The sequence below is a fragment of the Lissotriton vulgaris genome, chromosome 6 (genome assembly GCF_964263255.1).
Source record: "Lissotriton vulgaris chromosome 6, aLisVul1.2, whole genome shotgun sequence".
Lineage (NCBI taxonomy): Eukaryota > Metazoa > Chordata > Amphibia > Caudata > Salamandridae > Lissotriton > Lissotriton vulgaris.
In genome coordinates, this window is record NC_141694.1 from 72079147 (window position 1) to 72100722 (window position 21576).

Below are 21576 nucleotides of genomic sequence, written 5' to 3' on the forward strand. Positions count from 1 at the left end.
GATTTCCTTGTAATTGAGAGATTATGAGCTCCTTCAGAGAAGGATTAGGGAGACAGACCTCACTCGCGATGTTCGTTTCAATTCAATGGGCCGGAGGTGAAAGTCAGGGGTTGGTGAAAGATACATTCAAAAGCGAAAGCATAGCGCGTTATGTAATTTGACCCACGAGGAAAGGAATGCTTCCACCCTACGCGCTGCTTACTCCCGCAAGCCAAAGGCTGCAGGAATGAACATTTGACAACAAGCATTGGCCGCGAGACGGGATCTGGGGGGGGAGAGAAGCGGGAGCTCTGTGCACGCAGCTTTTGCAGTCGATTTATAGCAGATGCTACCATGAGCAATGTGAGTGATGTGCATGTTATCCAACATGGGAGTATGGCGGACTAAGCCTGCTATTCCTAGGAGGTCCTGCGCAGGAGGTGGAGGGAGCGGTGGGGAGGCTGGTGTTGGTGCTGTCTCAAGCGGCAAATGGGGCACTGCGGGTCACTCTCCGGGCCCGACCTAGGGGTGCGTTTCCAAAACAATAGCGCCTCGGAGGTGGTGGCCGTGGAGGGTGTGAAGGGGGGGCCTCTCACTGGACGGCTATGGCGCGGGCTATAGGTCATGCTGATGGTGCGGGCAATGGGGTACCACAGAATATTAGTACTGGTTGCTCCCCCCTCCACACACACACACCACCACCCTTGACAAATTGTGATGAAGGGCCTCTGAGCATCCAATAATCTCACTGACATTCCCAGGCCGTAGACATGTACAGGCCTTGGGCTGAAAGCGCGCGGGGGGCTCTCTGCGTACTGGCTGGGTTAAAGCTAGAGGTGACAATACTTAAAATGCAAGGATTAAGGTGCACTAACGCAAAGCCCTTGAAATGTTTTTGGCTGAGGTGCAATGTAACTGTTACAGCTAGGGTCTGGGGTGATGGAGGGCAGTCACGGCTGGACCAGTCGTGGGTAACTGCTTTCTGTTGTCCTCGGTAGGCACCGACTTCCGTCAGCCATGGCACAGCCGAGCGCGAGCTCACCTCCCCCGTGACCTCCCCATGCACAAGGGTCCACCCTGAGAAACAAAACCACACCGACAGCGCGGAAGCCGAGCACTTGCCAACAAACAAAGGATGCAGGAAGGAGGCCTCTATGTGTTTACAGATCCCAGCTTTGAACCGATCCCACGGGGCGAGTCATACGCACTGGCAGAGACAGGCCTTGGCAGACGCTGCACAAACTACCACTAAGGTCTGTGTATCACTTAGGCGCCCGGGGGAAGCTCCACAGCGCCCAGGAAGTGCGAGAGGTGGCGAGGGAGGCGGGAGGATGCTGCAAGCCGTCAGGAGGACAGCCGAACACCACCACATTTCTCCGAGGCGAGGCAGAAATGCCTCGGAGAAAGCATCGTCTTTTTCAGACTCTGGGGCGTGGTTTTCGTTCCCTCCTCTTCCCATTGGCTGGAAGGGAAAATTCCAGCCAATGGGAAGAGGAGAGAACGAAAACAAGAAAGAAGCGAAAAAACACGCCCCCAAATCTGAAAAAGACGGGGCTTGAACAGAGTGATGCCCCTCTCCTCCAATGGCTGGCCTCCGTTTAGGAAGCCAGCCAATTGAGAAGAGGGGCGGGTTCAAGCCCCACTCTAGAGAACATTAATTCTCTGAACGAGACTGCGCAAGCGCAGCCTACGGTCCTCAACCTAAAGTACTGACCTAACTGTCACCTTTGGGGAATGAGGGGATACAGGAGGTCCTGGAGGTCTTAAAGGCACAGTGCCAGCATTCAATTATTATATGCTTTTAATGTGGCCTATTGGCTAACAATGCATTTCCGTTCAGGTGGAATCCTGGAGCACATAATGAGCTTGTGAATTGTTTGTGAGCGGGATGCTGCATTCCTCACTCTGTAATATGAGTTCTTGGATCCCTCAGCAACATTTCCCAGACACAGAGGCACGTTGATGCCAATATAAACACAAAATAAAAATACACAAGTTTGCCATATGACCTGCAGCTTTGCCAGTCGAACACATGATATTGAAAGAGACTAGAGCATTAGATTAAGTGTTGCCTATACTGATTATCAATTTCCGGTGCGATGGTACCATCTCCGAAAAGATAAGTCCTTCCTATGTCAATACTATAAACACTTTTTATTATCCACTAGCAGCCCGTCCCGACGTTGTCCGGGTATGAATTGCTGCCGGCCAGTAGTATATTGTTTTGTAGGATTTTGTTTAGATAGCATTTCTTATCTGTGACAGGCCTGTGAAACGCTTTGATTCACAGTGCACTGCTGATGCACTTAAGAGTGCGCGTTCATTAGTGTGTGAACTCGAGTTTCCCTACTTTATTTTTCCTTGCAATATTATATAGCGCGAACTCCACAACATGGCATGAGCACAATTTACATTACAGAAGAACACATTCATTTGTGGTAGGCACGGGGAGACAAAGCGATTTGCCTGGAATCACAGGATGTTGAGCTGATGCCGAGATTCGAACGTAGCTCCCCAGCTCTAAAGTTCGCAATTCTAGAACTTGTGGCGGGAGGTGTGTCTAAAAGTGTATGTCGGTGCTGGCCATCAATGAGAGAGACCTGTGCATTTTTCAAATGGGTGGAAAAAAAATAGGAGTATGTTGCTGGAGATGGTGGCCGCCGTGCCATCAATGTACTTACCGGGGGAGGGTAAACACCCATTATTCCGCAACTTTCTTTCCTCATACCATCACTCCGCATACTTTCATTACGAAAGTACCATGACTCTGCAATGCCATTATGACGCATGCCATTACATTTTATATGCTTTTACCACACATACATTTACAACGAAATTCGTTGTAAATGCATGAATGGTAAAAGCATGTTTTTTTTTAAAATGTTTGGATAAGGTAAGTATGGGTATAGGGGTATATGTTTTTGGGTACTGAGGTATATGTTTTGGGGTGTTTGGGTATTTTAAGGGTTCAGATATAGTTTTGGGTTATGGGGTACAGGGGTAGTTTTAGGGTTTAGGGATATGTATGGGTTTTGGGGTACAAGGGTATTTTAGGGTTCCGGGCTAGGTTTGGATTTTGGGGTATAGGGGTATTTTTAGGGTTCAGGGGTAGGTTTGGGTTTTGGGGTACAGGGGTATTTTAAGGGTTCAGAGCCTGGTTTGGGTTTTGGGGTACAGGGGTATTTTTGGGGTTCAGGGCTAGGTTTGGGGTACAGTGGTATTTTAGGGTTCAGGGCTAGCTTTGTGTTTTGGGGATTCAGGTTTTTTTTAGGGGTTCAGGGCTAGGTTTGGGTTTTGCGGTACAGTGTTATTTTTAGGGTTCAGGGCTAGGTTTGGGTTTTGGGGTACAGGGGTATTTTTAGGGTTCAGGGATAGGTTTGGGTTTTGAGGTACAGGGGTATTTGTAGGGTTCAGAGCTAGGTTAGGGTTTTGGGGTACAGGGGTATTTTTAGGGTTGAGGGATAGATTTGAGTTTTGGGGTACAGGGTATATTTATAGGGTTAAGATGGGTAAGTGTTTAAGGGTGTTGGGGTATTTTAAGGAACATGGGTGGTTTATGATTATGGGGTGCGGGGGTATTTAAAGGGAGCAGGGTGGGATTAGTACACGATATGAGACATGGCATGAAGGGCGGAACGTACCACTCGCCCCCAGCGTTTGTCACGCCCACGGCACAACGCAGACACGCCCACAAGAGACTACTTTGCTGGCATGGTTCTTTTACCTTTTGAATGTATATGGTGGGCGTCTGCATAGCCTATGTCCTTCTGCTGCAACTGCGCTTTCCAACGCTGTATTGGGTGTTGTGATTGGTGCTGTGGTTCCTGAGATTACCCGCCTCAAAGGTTTGGCCTCTCTCTTTATTATATTAGTATAGATATCCTTTTCAAAATTTAGTATATGAAGTGTGCTTTTTTAGACTTTGTCGGAAAAGAATTCATATTTGAGTTAAAAATGTAAATCTATCATTATATTCTATATTTTGCAGACGTTTTTTGTGTGTTCCAAAAAATGTCAGGTTATTATGTAAAACGTTTCGAAAAACATCAGAAAACGAGGCAATTTCAAGATGGCTGCGTTGTTGGGGTATGTAGAAGGGCTCTTTTTCTTTCTTATCTTCTGTTTGCCTTTATGGTTGGCAGCCCAGTGGATGCGCAGATTATGGGGCTCAATGAGACCTGAAGCAGTGCGTGGAAACCAAGCGTTTTGCTTTCAAGATCCGTAGATAAGGAAATGACTAACCTGAAGAAAATGCGCCTTAAGAAGAACCCCTACATAGTTCTGCTTGACCATTGAGCGCTTGACACATATTTCTATGTAACAGACCAGCTACATCAAAAAGTTTAGGTAGATTTACGTTAAAAAACGTTAAACATGTTAAACATCTGGCCCATGGTGTGCTTTTAAGTCCCACCTGGCGTTAGCAGTGCCAATGCTCTGCTCTCGCCTTGCGAGGGCTTCTTGGAATCGATACGATTCCAGAAGCTCGCTTTCTGCTCCGCCCGTGTTTTGCATTGGTGTGTGTCATTTGCGTCACCAATTATGCAAAACCGGGTGTTATGATTGTCCAGGAGGGTTTTTAGTCCCTCCTGGTTACCACCCTGTCCGCTTTTGGCCCCTCTCACCGGGATTGCATCTTTTACTGGCGGCGGGAGACAGTGTCTCCTAATTAGGCGCTACACACTTTTTTGTTCTCATTCGGCTTTGGCAAAGGCAGCCGCTTGTTTATTTTTAAAGCTCGATGCAATTATAAACCAATGGCGGCCTTTGGCAATGCAGAGAGCTTGTTTTTAATGTAATTTAACCCATTCTTCCGACATAGGCCGGGCATCGGCATGGACATCAGGAGAGTCAGCGTGCTTTCATTCCTCAGTTGGTTTCATTTAGCTGAAACTTGTTTTCTCTTGCTGCAGTGAGCGCCTGTTCTCAGACTCAGTTCCTAGAAGCCCTCAATGTTATTGGCTGGGAGAGGATGGGTCATTACAGAGATGCTTACTTTGGAACTAGGCAATCAGACTCGAGTCCTGGCGTCGGCTCAGCACCCTGTGATTCCAGGCAAATTGCTTCACCTTCCATTGTTCACAATGTGAATGCGTCCCTCGGTTATGTAACTGGTGCTCGTGTAAAGCGCTCCCTCGGGTTTGTTTTCTCTTGCTGTGGTAAACGCTGCCTGTGTTCAGACTCAGTGCCTAGAAGCCCTCGATTGTATTGGCTGGGAGAGGATGGGTCATTACAGAGATGCTGACTTTGGAACTAGGCAATCAGACTTGAGTCCCGGCGTCGGCTCAGCACCCTGTGATGCCAGGAAAAAAGCTTCACCTTCCCTTGTTCACAATATGAATGCCTCCCTGTGTTATGTAACTGGTGCTCGTGTAAAGCGCTCCCTCTTGTTTGTTTTTTCTTGCTGTGGTGAGCGCTGCCTGTGCTCAGACTCGGTGCCTAGAAGCCCTCGATGTTATTGGCTGGTAGAGGATGGGTCATTACAGAGATGCTGACTTTGGAACTAGGCAATCAGACTCGAGTCCCGGCGTCGGCTCAGCACCCTGTGATTCCAGGCAAATCGCTTCAACTTCCCTTGTTCATAATATGAATGCCTCCCTGTGTTATGTAACTGGTGCTCGTGTAAAGCGCTCCCTCTTGTTTGTTTTGTTCTTGCTGTGGTGAGCGCTGCCTGTGCTCAGACTCGGTGCCTAGAAGCCCTCGATGTTATTGGCTGGGAGAGGATGGGCCATTACAGAGATGCTGACTTTGGAACTAGGCAATCAGACTCGAGTCCAGGCGTCGGCTCAGCACCCTGTGATTCCAGGCAAATCGCTTCACCTTCTCTTGATCACAATATGAATGCGTCCCTGTGTTATGTAACTGGTGCTCGTGTAAAGTGGAATACCTGAATCCTTTTGCCGTCGGACAGGCGCTGCCTGTATCTTGCCCTGGGACTCTCTTCAAGACCCTGCCAGCCCGCCCGCCTCCCGCCTCTCGCCGTGGGACCCCTTCTGCCATCTAGGGAGTCCGGCTGACGAGCGGAGTGTGGGCGTGGTCCAGGCATAGGACCACAACACCCAGCAGGCCTAGCGGGACATACCGCGAGATTTCGGCGCCAGGAGGCGCATAAATTAACCGTCATCCCGGTCGAGGGGGTGACCCATCAGTGGAATACCTGAATCCTTTTGCCGTCGGACAGGCGCTGCCTGTATCTTGCCCTGGGACTCTCTTCAAGACCCTGCCAGCCCGCCCGCCTCCCGCCTCTCGCCGTGGGACCCCTTCTGCCATCTAGGGAGTCCGGCTGACGAGCGGAGTGTGGGCGTGGTCCAGGCATAGGACCACAACACCCAGCAGGCCTAGCGGGACATACCGCGAGATTTCGGCGCCAGGAGGCGCATAAATTAACCGTCATCCCGGTCGAGGGGGTGACCCATCAGTGGAATACCTGAATCCTTTTGCCGTCGGACAGGCGCTGCCTGTATCTTGCCCTGGGACTCTCTTCAAGACCCTGCCAGCCCGCCCGCCTCCCGCCTCTCGCCGTGGGACCCCTTCTGCCATCTAGGGAGTCCGGCTGACGAGCGGAGTGTGGGCGTGGTCCAGGCATAGGACCACAACACCCAGCAGGCCTAGCGGGACATACCGCGAGATTTCGGCGCCAGGAGGCGCATAAATTAACCGTCATCCCGGTCGAGGGGGTGACCCATCAGTGGAATACCTGAATCCTTTTGCCGTCGGACAGGCGCTGCCTGTATCTTGCCCTGGGACTCTCTTCAAGACCCTGCCAGCCCGCCCGCCTCCCGCCTCTCGCCGTGGGACCCCTTCTGCCATCTAGGGAGTCCGGCTGACGAGCGGAGTGTGGGCGTGGTCCAGGCATAGGACCACAACACCCAGCAGGCCTAGCGGGACATACCGCGAGATTTCGGCGCCAGGAGGCGCATAAATTAACCGTCATCCCGGTCGAGGGGGTGACCCATCAGTGGAATACCTGAATCCTTTTGCCGTCGGACAGGCGCTGCCTGTATCTTGCCCTGGGACTCTCTTCAAGACCCTGCCAGCCCGCCCGCCTCCCCCCTCTCGCCGTGGGACCCCTTCTGCCATCTAGGGAGTCCGGCTGACGAGCGGAGTGTGGGCGTGGTCCAGGCATAGGACCACAACACCCAGCAGGCCTAGCGGGACATACCGCGAGATTTCGGCGCCAGGAGGCGCATAAATTAACCGTCATCCCGGTCGAGGGGGTGACCCATCAGTGGAATACCTGAATCCTTTTGCCGTCGGACAGGCGCTGCCTGTATCTTGCCCTGGGACTCTCTTCAAGACCCTGCCAGCCCGCCCGCCTCCCGCCTCTCGCCGTGGGACCCCTTCTGCCATCTAGGGAGTCCGGCTGACGAGCGGAGTGTGGGCGTGGTCCAGGCATAAGACCACAACACCCAGCAGGCCTAGCGGGACATACCGCGAGATTTCGGCGCCAGGAGGCGCATAAATTAACCGTCATCCCGGTCGAGGGGGTGACCCATCAGTGGAATACCTGAATCCTTTTGCCGTCGGACAGGCGCTGCCTGTATCTTGCCCTGGGACTCTCTTCAAGACCCTGCCAGCCCGCCCGCCTCCCGCCTCTCGCCGTGGGACCCCTTCTGCCATCTAGGGAGTCCGGCTGACGAGCGGAGTGTGGGCGTGGTCCAGGCATAGGACCACAACACCCAGCAGGCCTAGCGGGACATACCGCGAGATTTCGGCGCCAGGAGGCGCATAAATTAACCGTCATCCCCGTCTCGCGGGACGCCGGGCGAAGCCCGGGCCAAGGGCGGGCCCGTTTAATCCCGTTCAAGCCCGGGTAAGACTGGACTGGGCCACTCCCTTGAAAATTCACTTTATTTAAGCATCACTGTGCTTCTTTTTCACTACCAACATCTAGTTGCTGTTTCATTGTATTTATTTTACTGTGCCCTCCTGTAATCTACTACAATGTCACCCAGAATTACTAGAAACACTAAGCTCACACATGCTGCTCAGGTCATAGGGCCTATCGACCAATTCATCGCCAAGGCGAACAATGCTATTAACCAAGGAGTCCTCCTTTTAGAAAGGAGGGTCTCGCAGGTCTTAGCGGCAGCAAGGCGTTCTTCACTGGGACTACTCGCATCCGCCGTAACTCCTCAACGTACCCTCGGCTCTGGTACCCAACAAGAGACCCCAACAGCCCTTGGGACTGTAGACCTGTCTGTGTCCATTGACCTATCCACAACTCAAATATCTCAAACCTCTGTATCTCACCTTCCCCCTTCACTTGAGCGAACCCCGACCCTGTTTACAAACCCCCCAGAGGAGGACCTTCCATCCCCCTCTACGAGGGGCCAGAGAGAAGGTGCTATCCCGAAAAAAAGCAAGGGAAAAAGAAAAGGAAATAAGAACTCCCCCCAAAATACCAGCAAAGCACGACAGGATCTTTTGATACAATCAGATAAAAATTCCTCCTCATCAGCAGCTTCAAATCACTCGGCCATGTTCCAACAGCCAATTGCTATACCTGCTTCAGAAACCATTAATCTCTCATCTGACACCCACAACCTGCTTTCGAGTGGCAATATGTGCACTGGGCAGGACATAGTTTTACATGATACCAACCTGCTAAACTCAATCGAGGCACTAATAAAGTATCACCTTCAACCTTTCATGGTATCATTAACTAAGATTGAAAAATCCTTAGCTACACTAACCTCCGACCTTAAATCCAAGAAAAACTTACCTTCTACGCACCCACTACCTGCAGTCTTAACTTGTAACTCAAAACAAAAAACTGCCGGGGGAACAAATCCTACACAAACACACAAAGCACCCAAAGCGGCTAATGCTACAACGGTGGTCCAACAGAAAATAGTGACCCAACAAAAATCAGCAAACTCAATACACACTAATTCGCAGCAACCATCAGTCACTACATCTGCAAACAAACCTACTACCTCTGCCTCTTCTTCCCTTCCTGTTCCACCTGTACTAGAGGGCCAATCTACCAACCACCTCTCTACCCCAATTCCAGCAAAGACACCAGCCCCTAAAAAGACGACTGTACCCAACAAGACACCCGCTACAAAGAACGCAGCATATAATACTAGACGCAATGGTGCGCGCCCAGCTTACCTTCCACCAGAAGCAACACCTTATGTCATTATTATGACTGGGGTCCCGGAGCTACATATTAATTCCGATGAGCCCGGCTGGTCCTTAAAAAACAAGGTTCTTCACTGGTTGTCAATGAATCGTCCACTTCCCCCCTACGCAAACAACAGAGTTGTATCGGTCCGTAGAGTTCCGTGGGTAGGGAAGGAGCCAAAACAGATCCCAGGGGATTGCATAATAATAAACTTTGAAGACCCCCAAACCGTGGAACTTATTTCCTCATGGAGGCCTCAAACTTCCCCTGAAGGAATTTCAACAAAAAGATTAGCTTTTTTCTACCCGCCAGCCAAGCCCCTACTACCAGGACACGAATGGAACTGGACCCAGGTTGGCAACTGGAATAATAAAACGAACTGGTCAACTTGGCAAGGACAAGGAGGCAGGGAAACTACGTCATTTCCGGACTGGAGGGGTGTCTCCACCTACAACAGGTTTGACGGCCTGGAGATGGTGGACTGACCATCAGCAGTACAGGGTCTGGAAAATGAGATCTTATCTCTATTTGATCTACCATCCTCAACCCCAGCAAATCTCTCCCAATCCCGATGTCCGCAGCTTAATAGGATGCTTTTATCTCCCACAGTAGATAAAATTGCAACAGATATAAACATTATTGAGGCGGAAGGTTCACTCCACCCAGTCCCGTCTCGGTGTTCTACCAATGTAATCAATGTTATTAACCCCAGCAACGGTGTTTCCCAGTTCTCCCCCCTCTTAAGAACATCAACCGTGCATCTCTGGATCCATCTGCACAGATAAGAAGCCCTGTATCTATTAATGAAACGGAGTCGTTCCAGCTAGTATCAATATTGTTCTGGAACGTGGCAGGTCTCCGAACCAAGATCTTATCTACTGCTTGGCTGGACTTTGTTACAGCACATCAGATACTCTGCTTCCAAGAGACTTGGGCAATTGTCCCACTGCATATACAGGGTTACCTAACGTTTCATTCACCGGCCTGCCCATCAACTCACGGTAGACCGATGGGGGGCCTTGTTATATATATTTCAAATAAACTTGAAGTAAGAAAACTTTTAATAAAACGTACTTCTTCGAATTATCAAATTCTTGTGATCATTTTTAAAAACGGTACATCATATAGTATAATCAACTTTTACAATAACCTATCTCCGCTAAACTGTATGAAAATTGTGTCAGAAATTACTATGTCTATAAGTGAACAACGTGCTAAACATTCACCCACATTGTGTAATGTAATATGGGGTGGCGATTTCAATGTACAATTGTGCCCAAAACATAGGACAACTGATTGTGGCCTTTCAGATGAAAACGACTGCCCACTGACACATTTTACTCATTCTGCGCTAGGAGACTCTATTAACGAAAGTTTAATGTTTTTAGAACTGTTGTATGCCAACGAACTAGTTGACCCCCTAGTGGAATTTAAACCTACGTTCCACGGTAGGGGCTGTTTTAGTACTATTGATTTTATTTTGTGTTCATATTCTTTAAAGGGTACTCTTATTGAATTCACTACAGGAACAGAAGTATCTAGTGATCACTTTTCCAATAGCATTGCACTGAAACTACCTACTAATACTCCCCACCCTTCACTGAAGAGTTTATTGACCCAAAATGCACTAACTATGGATAGAACCAATGGTTATTCAGTGAAATGGTCCCGGGTAGACCCCCAAATAACATCAACTAAAATTGTAACCAAAGCACTCCCCTGGATAAATTCATGCCTTGATGAGGATTCTACCCCCGAGCAAATTATTTCCAGTTTTGGTGAAATCCTCAAAACTATCCAGAGTGAATTAGTCCGAACTCACAAAACAGCTACCCACCCAGGTCCAAAATGGTTCAACACGGCATGCCGAAAAGCATTAAATGCCCTAAAGAAAGAACTCCACAATCCAGTCAGAGATAATGCCAAAATAGCTAAGCTAAGATCTGAATATAAGCAGGCCCAAATTAGTTGTAAAAAAGAGACCAAGGTAAAACTATGGGCACAGCTACATGAGAGCTGCCTAATAAAGGACAGTTCCCAGTTCTGGAAAGTTTTAAAATCTCCTTTCTTGCTTGAGGCCAATTCTCACCAATACCTAGATGTAGCAGTGTCCGCGGATGAGTGGGTGACTCACTTTTCTAAAATCTTTAGTGACTTCCCCTCGGACAGTGCGGCACAATGCAATCAAGAACCTGGATCCCCTAGAAAAGGAGTGTATCCAATTGATCTATCCTTCACCCTGGGGGAGGTCATAAGCGTACTATCTTCCTCAAAAACTGGAAAGGCTCCCGGCCCGGATGGCGTCCCATTAGATATATTTGTCTCCAATATTGACCTATGGTCTCCAATTATCACCCAGCTAATGAAAGCAGTTCTTAGCACTGGCCTTCTGGATTCTTGGTCCTCCTCCATACTTCTTCCTATTTTTAAAAAAGGGGATAGAAACAACCCTGCCTGCTACAGGCCCATCTCCCTCCTGGATTCATTGGGAAAAGTCGCGGGTCGCCTAATCCTTGACCGTTTGCAGGATTGGGCGGCTGAGAATAACATCTTTACCGACCTCCAATATGGATTCCGGGAGGGACTGGGCACTGTCGAACAGGCTTTAAATCTGACACTTTTAATGGGGAAGTATGTGGGAGCTAAACGGGGAAACCTATACATGGTCTACGTCGACCTTAGTGCGGCGTTTGACTGTGTAATTCACGCCAAGCTATGGCCCATCCTGGAGAAACTGGGGGTTGATCCGCCGCTAATCAAATTCTTGCGCGAGCTTTACTCTGAAGCTTCGGCACGCGTAAGGTTTGGCACAGGTGGCGAACTAACATCTTCCTTCCAAATAACACGCGGAGTTAGGCAGGGCTGTGTCCTGGCTCCCTTCTTGTTTAATTTATACACCAATGGTTTGGAAGCAGCCATGCTTGAAGGGAGCCAGGATTTACCTACCATTAACCACCGCCCTATCCCAGCATTGCTCTATGCTGATGATTCAGTTATTTTTGCTAGATCTCTGGTACAACTGCAGAAACAACTGGACAAATACTGCAACTTTATGCTTTCCCTGGGGCTAAAGGTGAATAAGACCAAGACCTTTGTCATGCAATCGGGGCCCAAGGTGACAAGCTCGAAGCACCTTTCCATCGAGCAATCAAAATTAGAACGAGTCAGGGAATACCCTTATTTGGGTATATTAATAGATGACCAGCTAACATGGAAAAGGGCACTGGTAACTAGAAAATTGCTGTACCAACGTGCTACATCTGCCCTAATCTCATTTTCTAGAAAACTGGGTAAGCCATCTCCCACCCCACTACTTAAAATCCATCAAGCTAAGTGCCAGAGCATTGCCACATATGGGGCTGGTGTATGGGGTTATGTAAATACGGCCGAACTCCAAAAAATTCAAAATGGCTTCGTAAAATATTTGTTGGCCCTTCCCCAGAGTGCCCCCACATACGGATGCCATACTGAGCTTGGGATTGACTACCTAGCTGATTACATCAAATGTCAACCAATGCTCCTATGGCACCGTATCTGGTCTAAGCCTGAATGTCACCTTACCCGTGCCCTGATTTCGGACTGTCTGGGGCTGACCTCTTGGAAAAAGATCCCTTGGTTGGCATACGTTGTCAAATTCCTGGAAGATTTGGATTTTAACCAATACATAACGGAGCCGTCATTAATCAGTGAGCTTACTAGAAAAACCTTTAAGTACCATTGCCTTAACCATCTTAGGGAACTTCGTTTGAGCAGCGAACTACCCAAGCAATCTAATGCTCATGTCATGATGGTACAAGTATCTCCAGGCTTACAGCCTTATCTCACTTATTATTTGACTAACTACGAAAAATACCTCCTAACTAGGTTTCGTTTTAATTTGTTTTTCCGATTGATAACCTTTCCAAATCCATTGAATTGGTCCCACAATCTAGAGAAATGCCCATGCGATAAGGTCTCATCCCAAACCACCATACATATAGCTTTTTTCTGCTTTTATTATGCCACACCCCGTAAACGCTGGGTATTGCCCGTGTTGCGTCAGATGGGGTTGAGGACCTGTCGACCAGCGCTTCTTGCACTGCAACAGCTAAACTCACAACACGAGGCTAAAAGCCTGGCAATGTATTTGAAATCATGTATAATAATGCGTAAAGCAATAAGGAATGAGGAACTAACACATTGAAACATTGAGCAAGGTAGTTGATTGAAAGTGTATTTTTCCCTTTTCTTATTTTTTTCTTGTGTAACGTTACAGGCGTTTTAAATTGTATTATAACATTGTAATAATATTATATGTCTTGTATTCATGTGAATATGTATTCTTAAAATTATGATGTACTTTTTATGGTTAACTAACTGTCTAACCGAATAAAAGAATTTGATATGATATAAGTGCTCCCTCGGGTCGGTTTCGCGTTAAATAAAACTGCTCTGATGAGCTGTTGGAACCCACCAATCCGAAGGCAGAACAGCAACGAGTCATCACTCACCATGTGGATCTTGGCTTCTGTCCTTTCGTGCTCCCGTCTGATCCTTTTCACAGTGCTTAAAAGCCCCCGTCACTTGCCCTGGCTGCAGACTACAAAGAGGTGTCTGGACTGGGGTGTCACCCCCAATCCCAGTTACTTTTTTTTTTAAAACCCATTAATATGTACTGTATCAGTTTGTCACACCTCTGTGGCATAACAACCTGCCTATAAGAAATATCTTATTGTTTGAGAATGCACCAGGCCTTCACAAAACTTTGAATAAACAGGACGTTTTCCTTTTGATCACGATAAAGACGACCGACCCATGCCTCTCTTCTGTCTGAATAGCATGTTTTGAATCTCAGTCAAACATCTCGCCGTGTGTTCAGTTAGCAAAACAATCATAGTGCTATACGTCTGTACGTTTTTTAAGTGCCAACTACATTTTGGAGCATTTTGGAAAACACTTTCTTTTTGAAGCTTAACATCTCAGTGGTGTCGGTAAATAGGTTTAAAAGTTTTCATTTAGCTGAAAGGTGTGTTTCTTTTTTACGTGCTGTACTTACCACACTTACGTACATGTCAATTCAATCTCTATTCATCGCAGTCTCATCATATTTTGTGCTGGCTATATGATCTGCTCACACCTTAAGCTATAGCATACCAAATAATCCTGTATTAAAAAGTATATAACAAGCATTTGCAATGCAATAGGTCTCGCATTTACGCAAGTTTGAGCTATTGACATTGTAAATGACAATGCGTTGTATTTATGCTTCAAAAACTAAAACATAAATAAAAGGCATTGCCATTTACAATGCTGATAGCTCAAACTTGCGTAAATGCGAGACCTGTTGCTTTGCAAATGCTTGTTTATTATGTCAGAGGGTGCTACTTTTTGTCATTTGTCTGAGACATGCTTCTCGTTGACATGTTAAGGACACATAGCTGTCAAGGTTTCAGATTGCTCATGTGTGACATTTTCATATTTTCAGTGTAATTATGAGTGACATTTGAACACTATGAGTGACCCTTTTTTGTGTGCAAAATGAAGCAATGAAGATGAATAAATCATATAAATGTCAGAAATTATATTTGAGCAAAGAGAAACTCTAAGAAGATCTTAAAACTGCTGCAATTGACCTATGACTCTGCTGTAACTTAATATTTGTGCCTGCTGTAATTTCTACTTTAAAGCTTTTTGTTTGTTGTAAATGGCTGAACACCATTGCTTAGTATCATTTATATGTCTTTTATCATCTATTCCATTTGTAAAGCACTCCAAAATCTTAGGGTCCCTCTCTCACAAACAGTGTATTTGTTTTATAGTGCTGTTCATACCAGTGCAGGGTGTCAGAGCACTTTACATCACATACACACAGTATACAGAAGTGCGATTTCATTTGTGGGGAATCCAGTCTAACAAATTTTATTCTGTAGCACATCTCCCCTGACAACAGCTGAAGTGTTTTTATAGAAGGTAGTACATGCATCCAGCAATAGTGTGGGTTGAAATTGAAGTACTTAGTGTTCACAAGCATACTGCCTGGTGTACTGTAAGAACTCCAGCAGAAGTATGAAATATGGGGGTCTTTCATTGTGTTAACTTAAGCACACAGAGGCTGGCACTTACTTTGTCTGGGGCCGGCAGCAGAGTCCGAAGGAGTGTGGCAGTGACGCTCCAATAATTGCTGAGGCAGTGTCTCTCTGCAGGGCAGTGGCTTCTGGCTCAATCAGGCCATAAGCCACCACAGGCCAATGAAATTTGGGTTTGCCGGCCCACCTCAGTGATAGTCACTTTCCTGGCTGGCTGGCCAGTGAGACCTGGGAGCGGCCGTCCAGTGACACATAGACATTGTCATGGTGTTCGCTGCAACCCGAGTCACTCACTCCACTCTGACTCCCTCTGCTCTGTGTTTATTTAATTGTGGGGGGTGGGGTCATTCTGGTGTCAATGGTTCTCTGCAACTGGGTGCGAGGCTCAGGCTGGGAGTCAACACTTGCGGCAATCATTTCGGTTTCAGGCTGCCTTTGAGTCCTGTATCTGTCCTGAGTCCTTGCAGGCTGCCGCACTGTAAGGGGTCAGTGTGACACATTCAGTCATGACTCGGACGACATCCACTTCACTCTCCCTAGGGCCGGTGGGGCTCTGCTCAGAAACATTGCATATTGGCCATATATAAGCACCAAGTGCTGGCAGTCTAGCCGGGCCGCTGCAAGCATTAGAGTCAGCAGCTCTGCGAGCCAAGCAGCATGATTTCCAACCTGCGCCACCCGTAAACCAGTCAGCTGCCGGCTTCCTCACAAACTCCCCACCCTTTGACCTAATGTATCAAACAACGTGAGTGGCTTCAGCTTTCTCTGCAGTAGCAATTAGGCACTACCTGATCAGCCGTGATCTCAGGCTGTCTCACTCAGAGTCGCGCGGTGCAGTGGGAACTATTATTAAAGATACATTGTAGCATTCTTAGCCAGCCAGCCCAGTGCTTTAACTCAGGTGGAGCGCAGGCCCCAAGCCTGCAGTGGGAGCGGGGCACGCAGCCACAGGTGTCGCTCTGCCACCTGCCACACTCTCAGTTCCAATGCTACAGTGACAGTTGAGACCAATGCATGTATGTGTGACAATGCATTTCAGTGCAGTGATGCGGAGCACCACACGGAAATGCGTTAGTCTAATGCCTGATGCGTGGTTCTTGGCAGGACTGGTGACATGTTCATTGGTCAGAAACACCGTTTTTTTTTTGCCCTTGGCTCCGAGGTGTTGTGTGAATTCTGTCTCTTGATTCCCAGCCTCCTGAACGGGAGGAAGTGGGCCTGCTCCCCACATTGCTGCCATCTTGTTGGGAGCCTCTCTGTTTGGGGCCTTGGGGCAGCATCCTTAAACTACATCTTTGAGTAGGGGTGGAGGATGGTGATCGCGGGAGGAGGCTAGGCAGTCCCTGTCACCAAACACTTTGCTGACCAGAGCATCTCCGTTAATTGCTCATCTGAAATTAAGAGGGCCTGTGTATTTCATATGTTATCATTTTCATTAGAGCCAAATCGTAGATCACACCTGTTTCCGTCTTCTGCCTCATCATTGGCTGAATTCATGGTATGCGCTCACTTCGGTACTCTATCAAACACGTTTGGTTTCTCTTCCATTTCTCCAGCCCACTTCATGTCCTCGTCCATTTTCTTGTTTCTGCTATTGTTGTTTGTGCAGTTAACAAACAGAGTAATTTTCTAGTCTTGTAATATTTATATTCTGCTTTCTCTATCAGTTGGTTCATATTATTTTGCGCACGAGCACCTAATGCCTGGTTGAAGAAGAGGTTGGCTTCAGAGAGCTGGTGTTCACACTAGGCAATGAGAGGTCTCAACTTTAACATGTTTTTTTGATTTATTTTTCATTTATCCCAGATTTGTACTTGTGTGTGCTCCGCCTCTTCAGCGCCTGCCTTCTGTAGTCACTTCTCATGTAAAGCCTGCATCTACTCTTCACCAGCTACCATCTTCAGTGTAGAGACTCCTCTCGGTCGCCTCGTTTCGGGGGCATGTTTTGGTGCTGTGTGATATAGAAGGTGTTGGAAATGGGACTTCTGGTTGGCTAGGGCAAGCGCCTAAGCCAGGCAGAAACCCCCACTGTAGTCAAGTCAAGGGAGTTACACACCGTAGATAACCCCTGCTCACCCCCTTGGTAGCTGGGCACGAGCAGTCAGGCTTATCCCAGAGGCAATGTGTAAAGCATTTGCGCAACACTCTCACACAGCAGCGACACACTAGGCACACCACAAAAGAAACTCCACACAAGGTTATGTAAAAATAGCCTTTGTAATATTCTTAAAACACATTAGAATCATAATCACAAATATACCCTGTGCCAACCGGCAGTAGGCAATTATTTTACAGGGGGATTATATACATGACAGGGCTAATCGGGCCACTGTCAGAACCATTAGATCTCACTTAGTAGTGAAAAGAAAACAACCAGTAACTACCGGCAACACAGCACTTAGTATATGCAGAACATTTTAGGCATAACGATCATATCTCACATTTGGAGGAAACAACCAGTAATCAATGGCAAAGGTACAGCTAGCATAAACATATTATGCATCATCACATCAGGCATGAACACATTATGCATAATTGCTGGGCATAAACACATTATGCATCACATTGCGGCCTTGCGCCCTACCAGCACCTCAGTTGGTACAAAAGGGGGTGGTGATTGACGGAGCATCGGAATCAATCAAGCACTCACACCCAGTCAAAAGATCTGGGTTTAATCTATCACCGTTCTTTAGCCCACTATACCACCCCAGTTCAACTCAGGTGCTCACAGGCCAACTGGCCTTCCTCTGCAGCCCACCTGGGACTTCCCTGCCATGCCTATGTCCAAATAGTCAGGGCTCCAAGCTGCCACTGCAGAATAGGGGTGCAAGGGTGTAACCCACCCTGGTCTCTCTTGAGACCCAAAATGCCTCCAACACTGCAGCTGCCGCGAACTGGCGGTACAGCTGTGTACAAAATACTAGGCACCCACAGTGCCTTGGGAGCCCCTCCTTCCCGGGACTCCTTTCCTCACGAGGCCTACATCGGCCCATCCTCCCCTGGGGGATGCAAAATAGATACCCCGTCGTTGCTGCTGCCAGTAACCACGTGGTGCAGCTGTGAAAATCAGCACTGGCACCAACAGTGCCTTGAGAGCCCCCTTCACTGGAGCTCTTCTGGTGCCACTCAAAGGCACCAACAATGCTCAATTTCAGCCCAACTCACTGGGGCTGTCCTCCTTTCGCCGGCCCAAATGAGGGGATGTCACTGCCTGGAGCCCGCAAGGCTCCGATCCGTTCTTCAGCATGGGGGCAACCGGCGAGGCTCCGTCTACCTCCGGCCGGCGCGGTTGGCTGGCCTCAGCACACGGGAGCCCCGCCCACACTCAGGCACAAGACGCATGACTTCCTGTCTTGTGCTGCTTCTTCCCGCTGTCTCCGGCAAGGCTCCACCCACATCCAGGAAGTCCGCCTGACTTCTGGGATGCGTTTGCTTGACCGAGGGATCCCCCACGTCGGGATTCTTTCTCAGGGGAATTCAGTGATGGGGCGGACTGCGCAACTCAGAGCTTTTTTTCACTTTAACTCCTGTCACATTCCTCGCGCCTTGGCGGTGCGAGCCTACACCTGGGGCTCCAACAAAACGCGATCAGAAGCGCTAGCCCTGCACCAGCAAGCAAGAGCCCACTTCTAGGACTCAAAGGGCAAGGAAGACAAAGCGCTCACCACGCGCTTGCTGCAGATCACCCCCTAAGGTCTGAGGGGCAGAGCTGGGCCCAGACAGGCCAGCTCACAGGGCCCTCCAGCAGAGGGGCAATCTCTCATGGCGGTTCCTCCTGGTGCCCAACAGTCCAAGCAGGCACACTGCTTTAAGTAAGCCCCAAAGCACTCAGACATAGGGTCACAGCCCCAATATTTATACCATGCTTGTCTTTGTTCTCTCCCCCTGGCACACTCCTAGACCCGGTCCACACTAGTTCTGTGGGCACTCCAACCTTTGTTTACAGGGCACGAACATCCTCATTGTCAGAGTAGGTCCTGGCCCCAGACACACCACAGGGGGGCGGAACCAGCACTATACAAGGCAGGCACAGATCCATTCAGGGTCCGGGACTACTCCTCCCACTACTCCAAATGCAGATCTGCCCATTCAGCCTAGCGCTGACTCACCCAGCCCCTCTGGAGACTCATACCTCAACAGCCCCTGTCACTCCAGAACCAGACATGCAATCCACAACAGGCAAGCACAAAGACACACAGCACACAGAAATGCCCACTTCTAACAGTGGCATTTCTAAAATAGTGATAATAAATCTGTGCACACCATTATGCAGCAATTAACATTACTATTCCACTCCACACCACATACACCCACTACACTCCAAAGCAAAACATGTGGTTACAAACATTCTTGTTTACAATGCCAATAGCTCTAACTGTCCCAAATGTGAGACCTATTACATTGCATGAGCTTTTCTAAGTAATGTTTATATTTAAGCTATGTGTTACAAGTAGCATCTAACAATGCAATGTCAGGTGACGTGATGTAAAAGGGAAGTATCCTGACAGCAGGAAGGGTAGAGCACTATGACAATATAACCACTGGCCATTAGTGGCTGCAGTGAGTCATTATACCCGATAACCATGAAAGCACTAGAAACAACATCCAACATTCTCACGCTGCGTCTCTGTCTAGGAGAAGTCCCTATCCGGACAGACAACGCCACGGGTACTTTGTGACGCAGTCTGCAGAGGTAGGACATCATCTCCTGGGCTTTGACTACACACATTGAGAGGCTGGTCATCACATAGATACAGCAGACATGCACTGGCATAAGATACTTTCTAGTTTCCCTACGAGGAATAGCTGGAAGTGTTCACTTTTCAGTTGGCTGATGGCAGAGTCCTGTAAAAATATAACAGGAGAAAAGTCTTTCCCGTGGGTGTAAAAGTTTCATTGTGGACTGTTTCAGAAGTTATTGTTTGCAGTGAAATCTCTTTCTCCTAACTTTTGTACTGTGCCTCTACTGAAAAGCAACCGAGCACCCACATCGAGAATATGAGTATGCCAACAAGAAAAACAAAGTGCCTCCTCCCTCAAGCTTCAGTCGAGGTGTAAGAACTAGCAACCAACTCACCTGTCCTGCCTTAGCTTCAAATATTTTGCGAACGGAAACCTCCACATCTTTAGTAGAAATTTCTTTCTGTGAGAAAATAAGAAAGGTTATGTGACTTCTCAAACTCATCATTAGAGAAATTGTAGAGGACATCCCTGTGGTTGGCATAAGAGCTGGGCGATCAGGTGGCATTTAGCGAGTGCCCTATTGACTGTGGTGTCCTGCCCAGTAGGATGTCCTAATCAGTGCCCCTTCAATGGCCCTGTGAACATACACGTATAAACACAGATCATACTTTTTACAGAAAAAAAGTCTCTAAAAGCTGCATTATTTTTCAGGCAGTAGCACTTTCTTTATACGGACATATTTCACTGCTTGGACTTACAACTTTCATTGTCTTTCGATGACCTTCCTGTCTTGAAATATGACTGCCTGCCACTGGAACCTTCCACTGAATCTAAATCAACCCTCCCAATAAATACTACTGTCTCTTTTTAGATCCTTTTTATGACATACCGAAGCCCCTCTCGAAGTCATCCTGCAGAATACCTCTGTCCCACTTGAAACCTCCTATGGAATACCACTAGCACTCTCTGGAACATCTTAGGAAATACCATTGCCCCCCTCTGGAATCTCCTATGAAATATCATTGCCCCTCTTCTGGACCTCTTATGAAATACCACTGCCCGCTCTGGAACCTCCCATGAAATACCACTGCCCGCTCTGGAACCTCCCATGAAATACCACTGCCCGCTCCGGAACCTCTTATGAAAGACCACTGCCCCGCTCTGGAACCTCTCATGAAAGACCACTCCCCCTCTTCTGGACCTCCTATGAAATACCACTGCCCGCTCTGGAACCTCCCATGAAATACCACTGCCCGCTCTGGAACCTCCCATGAAATACCACTGCCCGCTCTGGAACCTCTTATGAAAGACCACTGCCCTGCTCTGGAACCTCTCATGAAAGACCACTGCCCCTCTTCTGGACCTCCTATGAAATACCACTGCCCCTCTCCGGAACCTCCTATGAAATACCTCTGCCCGCTCCGGAATCTCCTATGAAATACCACTGACCCGCTCCGGAACCTCCCATGAAATACCACTGCCCCGCTCCGGAACCTCCCATGAAATACCACTGCCCCGCTCCGGAACCTCTCATGAAATACCACTGCCCGCTCTGTAACCTCTAATGAAATACCACTGCCCCGCACCGGAACCTCCCATGAAATACCACTGCCCCGCTCCGGAACCTCTCATGAAATACCACTGCCCGCTCCGGAACCTCTTATGAAAGACCACTGCCCCGCTCTGGAACCTCTCATGAAAGACCACTGCCCCTCTTCT

The 21576-nt window shown here is 48.2% G+C and overlaps 1 protein-coding gene across 1 annotated transcript in view; it reads right to left on the reverse strand.

The window, feature by feature from the left end:
- The window catches only part of LOC147706808 (calpain-1 catalytic subunit-like), a 601296-nt gene that overhangs the window by 224179 nt on the left and 355541 nt on the right, over positions 1 to 21576 (reverse strand). The window contains exon 13 of the mRNA XM_086925586.1: positions 20252 to 20317. Within this exon, the coding sequence (XP_086781712.1) occupies positions 20252 to 20317 (66 nt within the window). The remainder of the gene's footprint in view (positions 1 to 20251; positions 20318 to 21576) is intronic.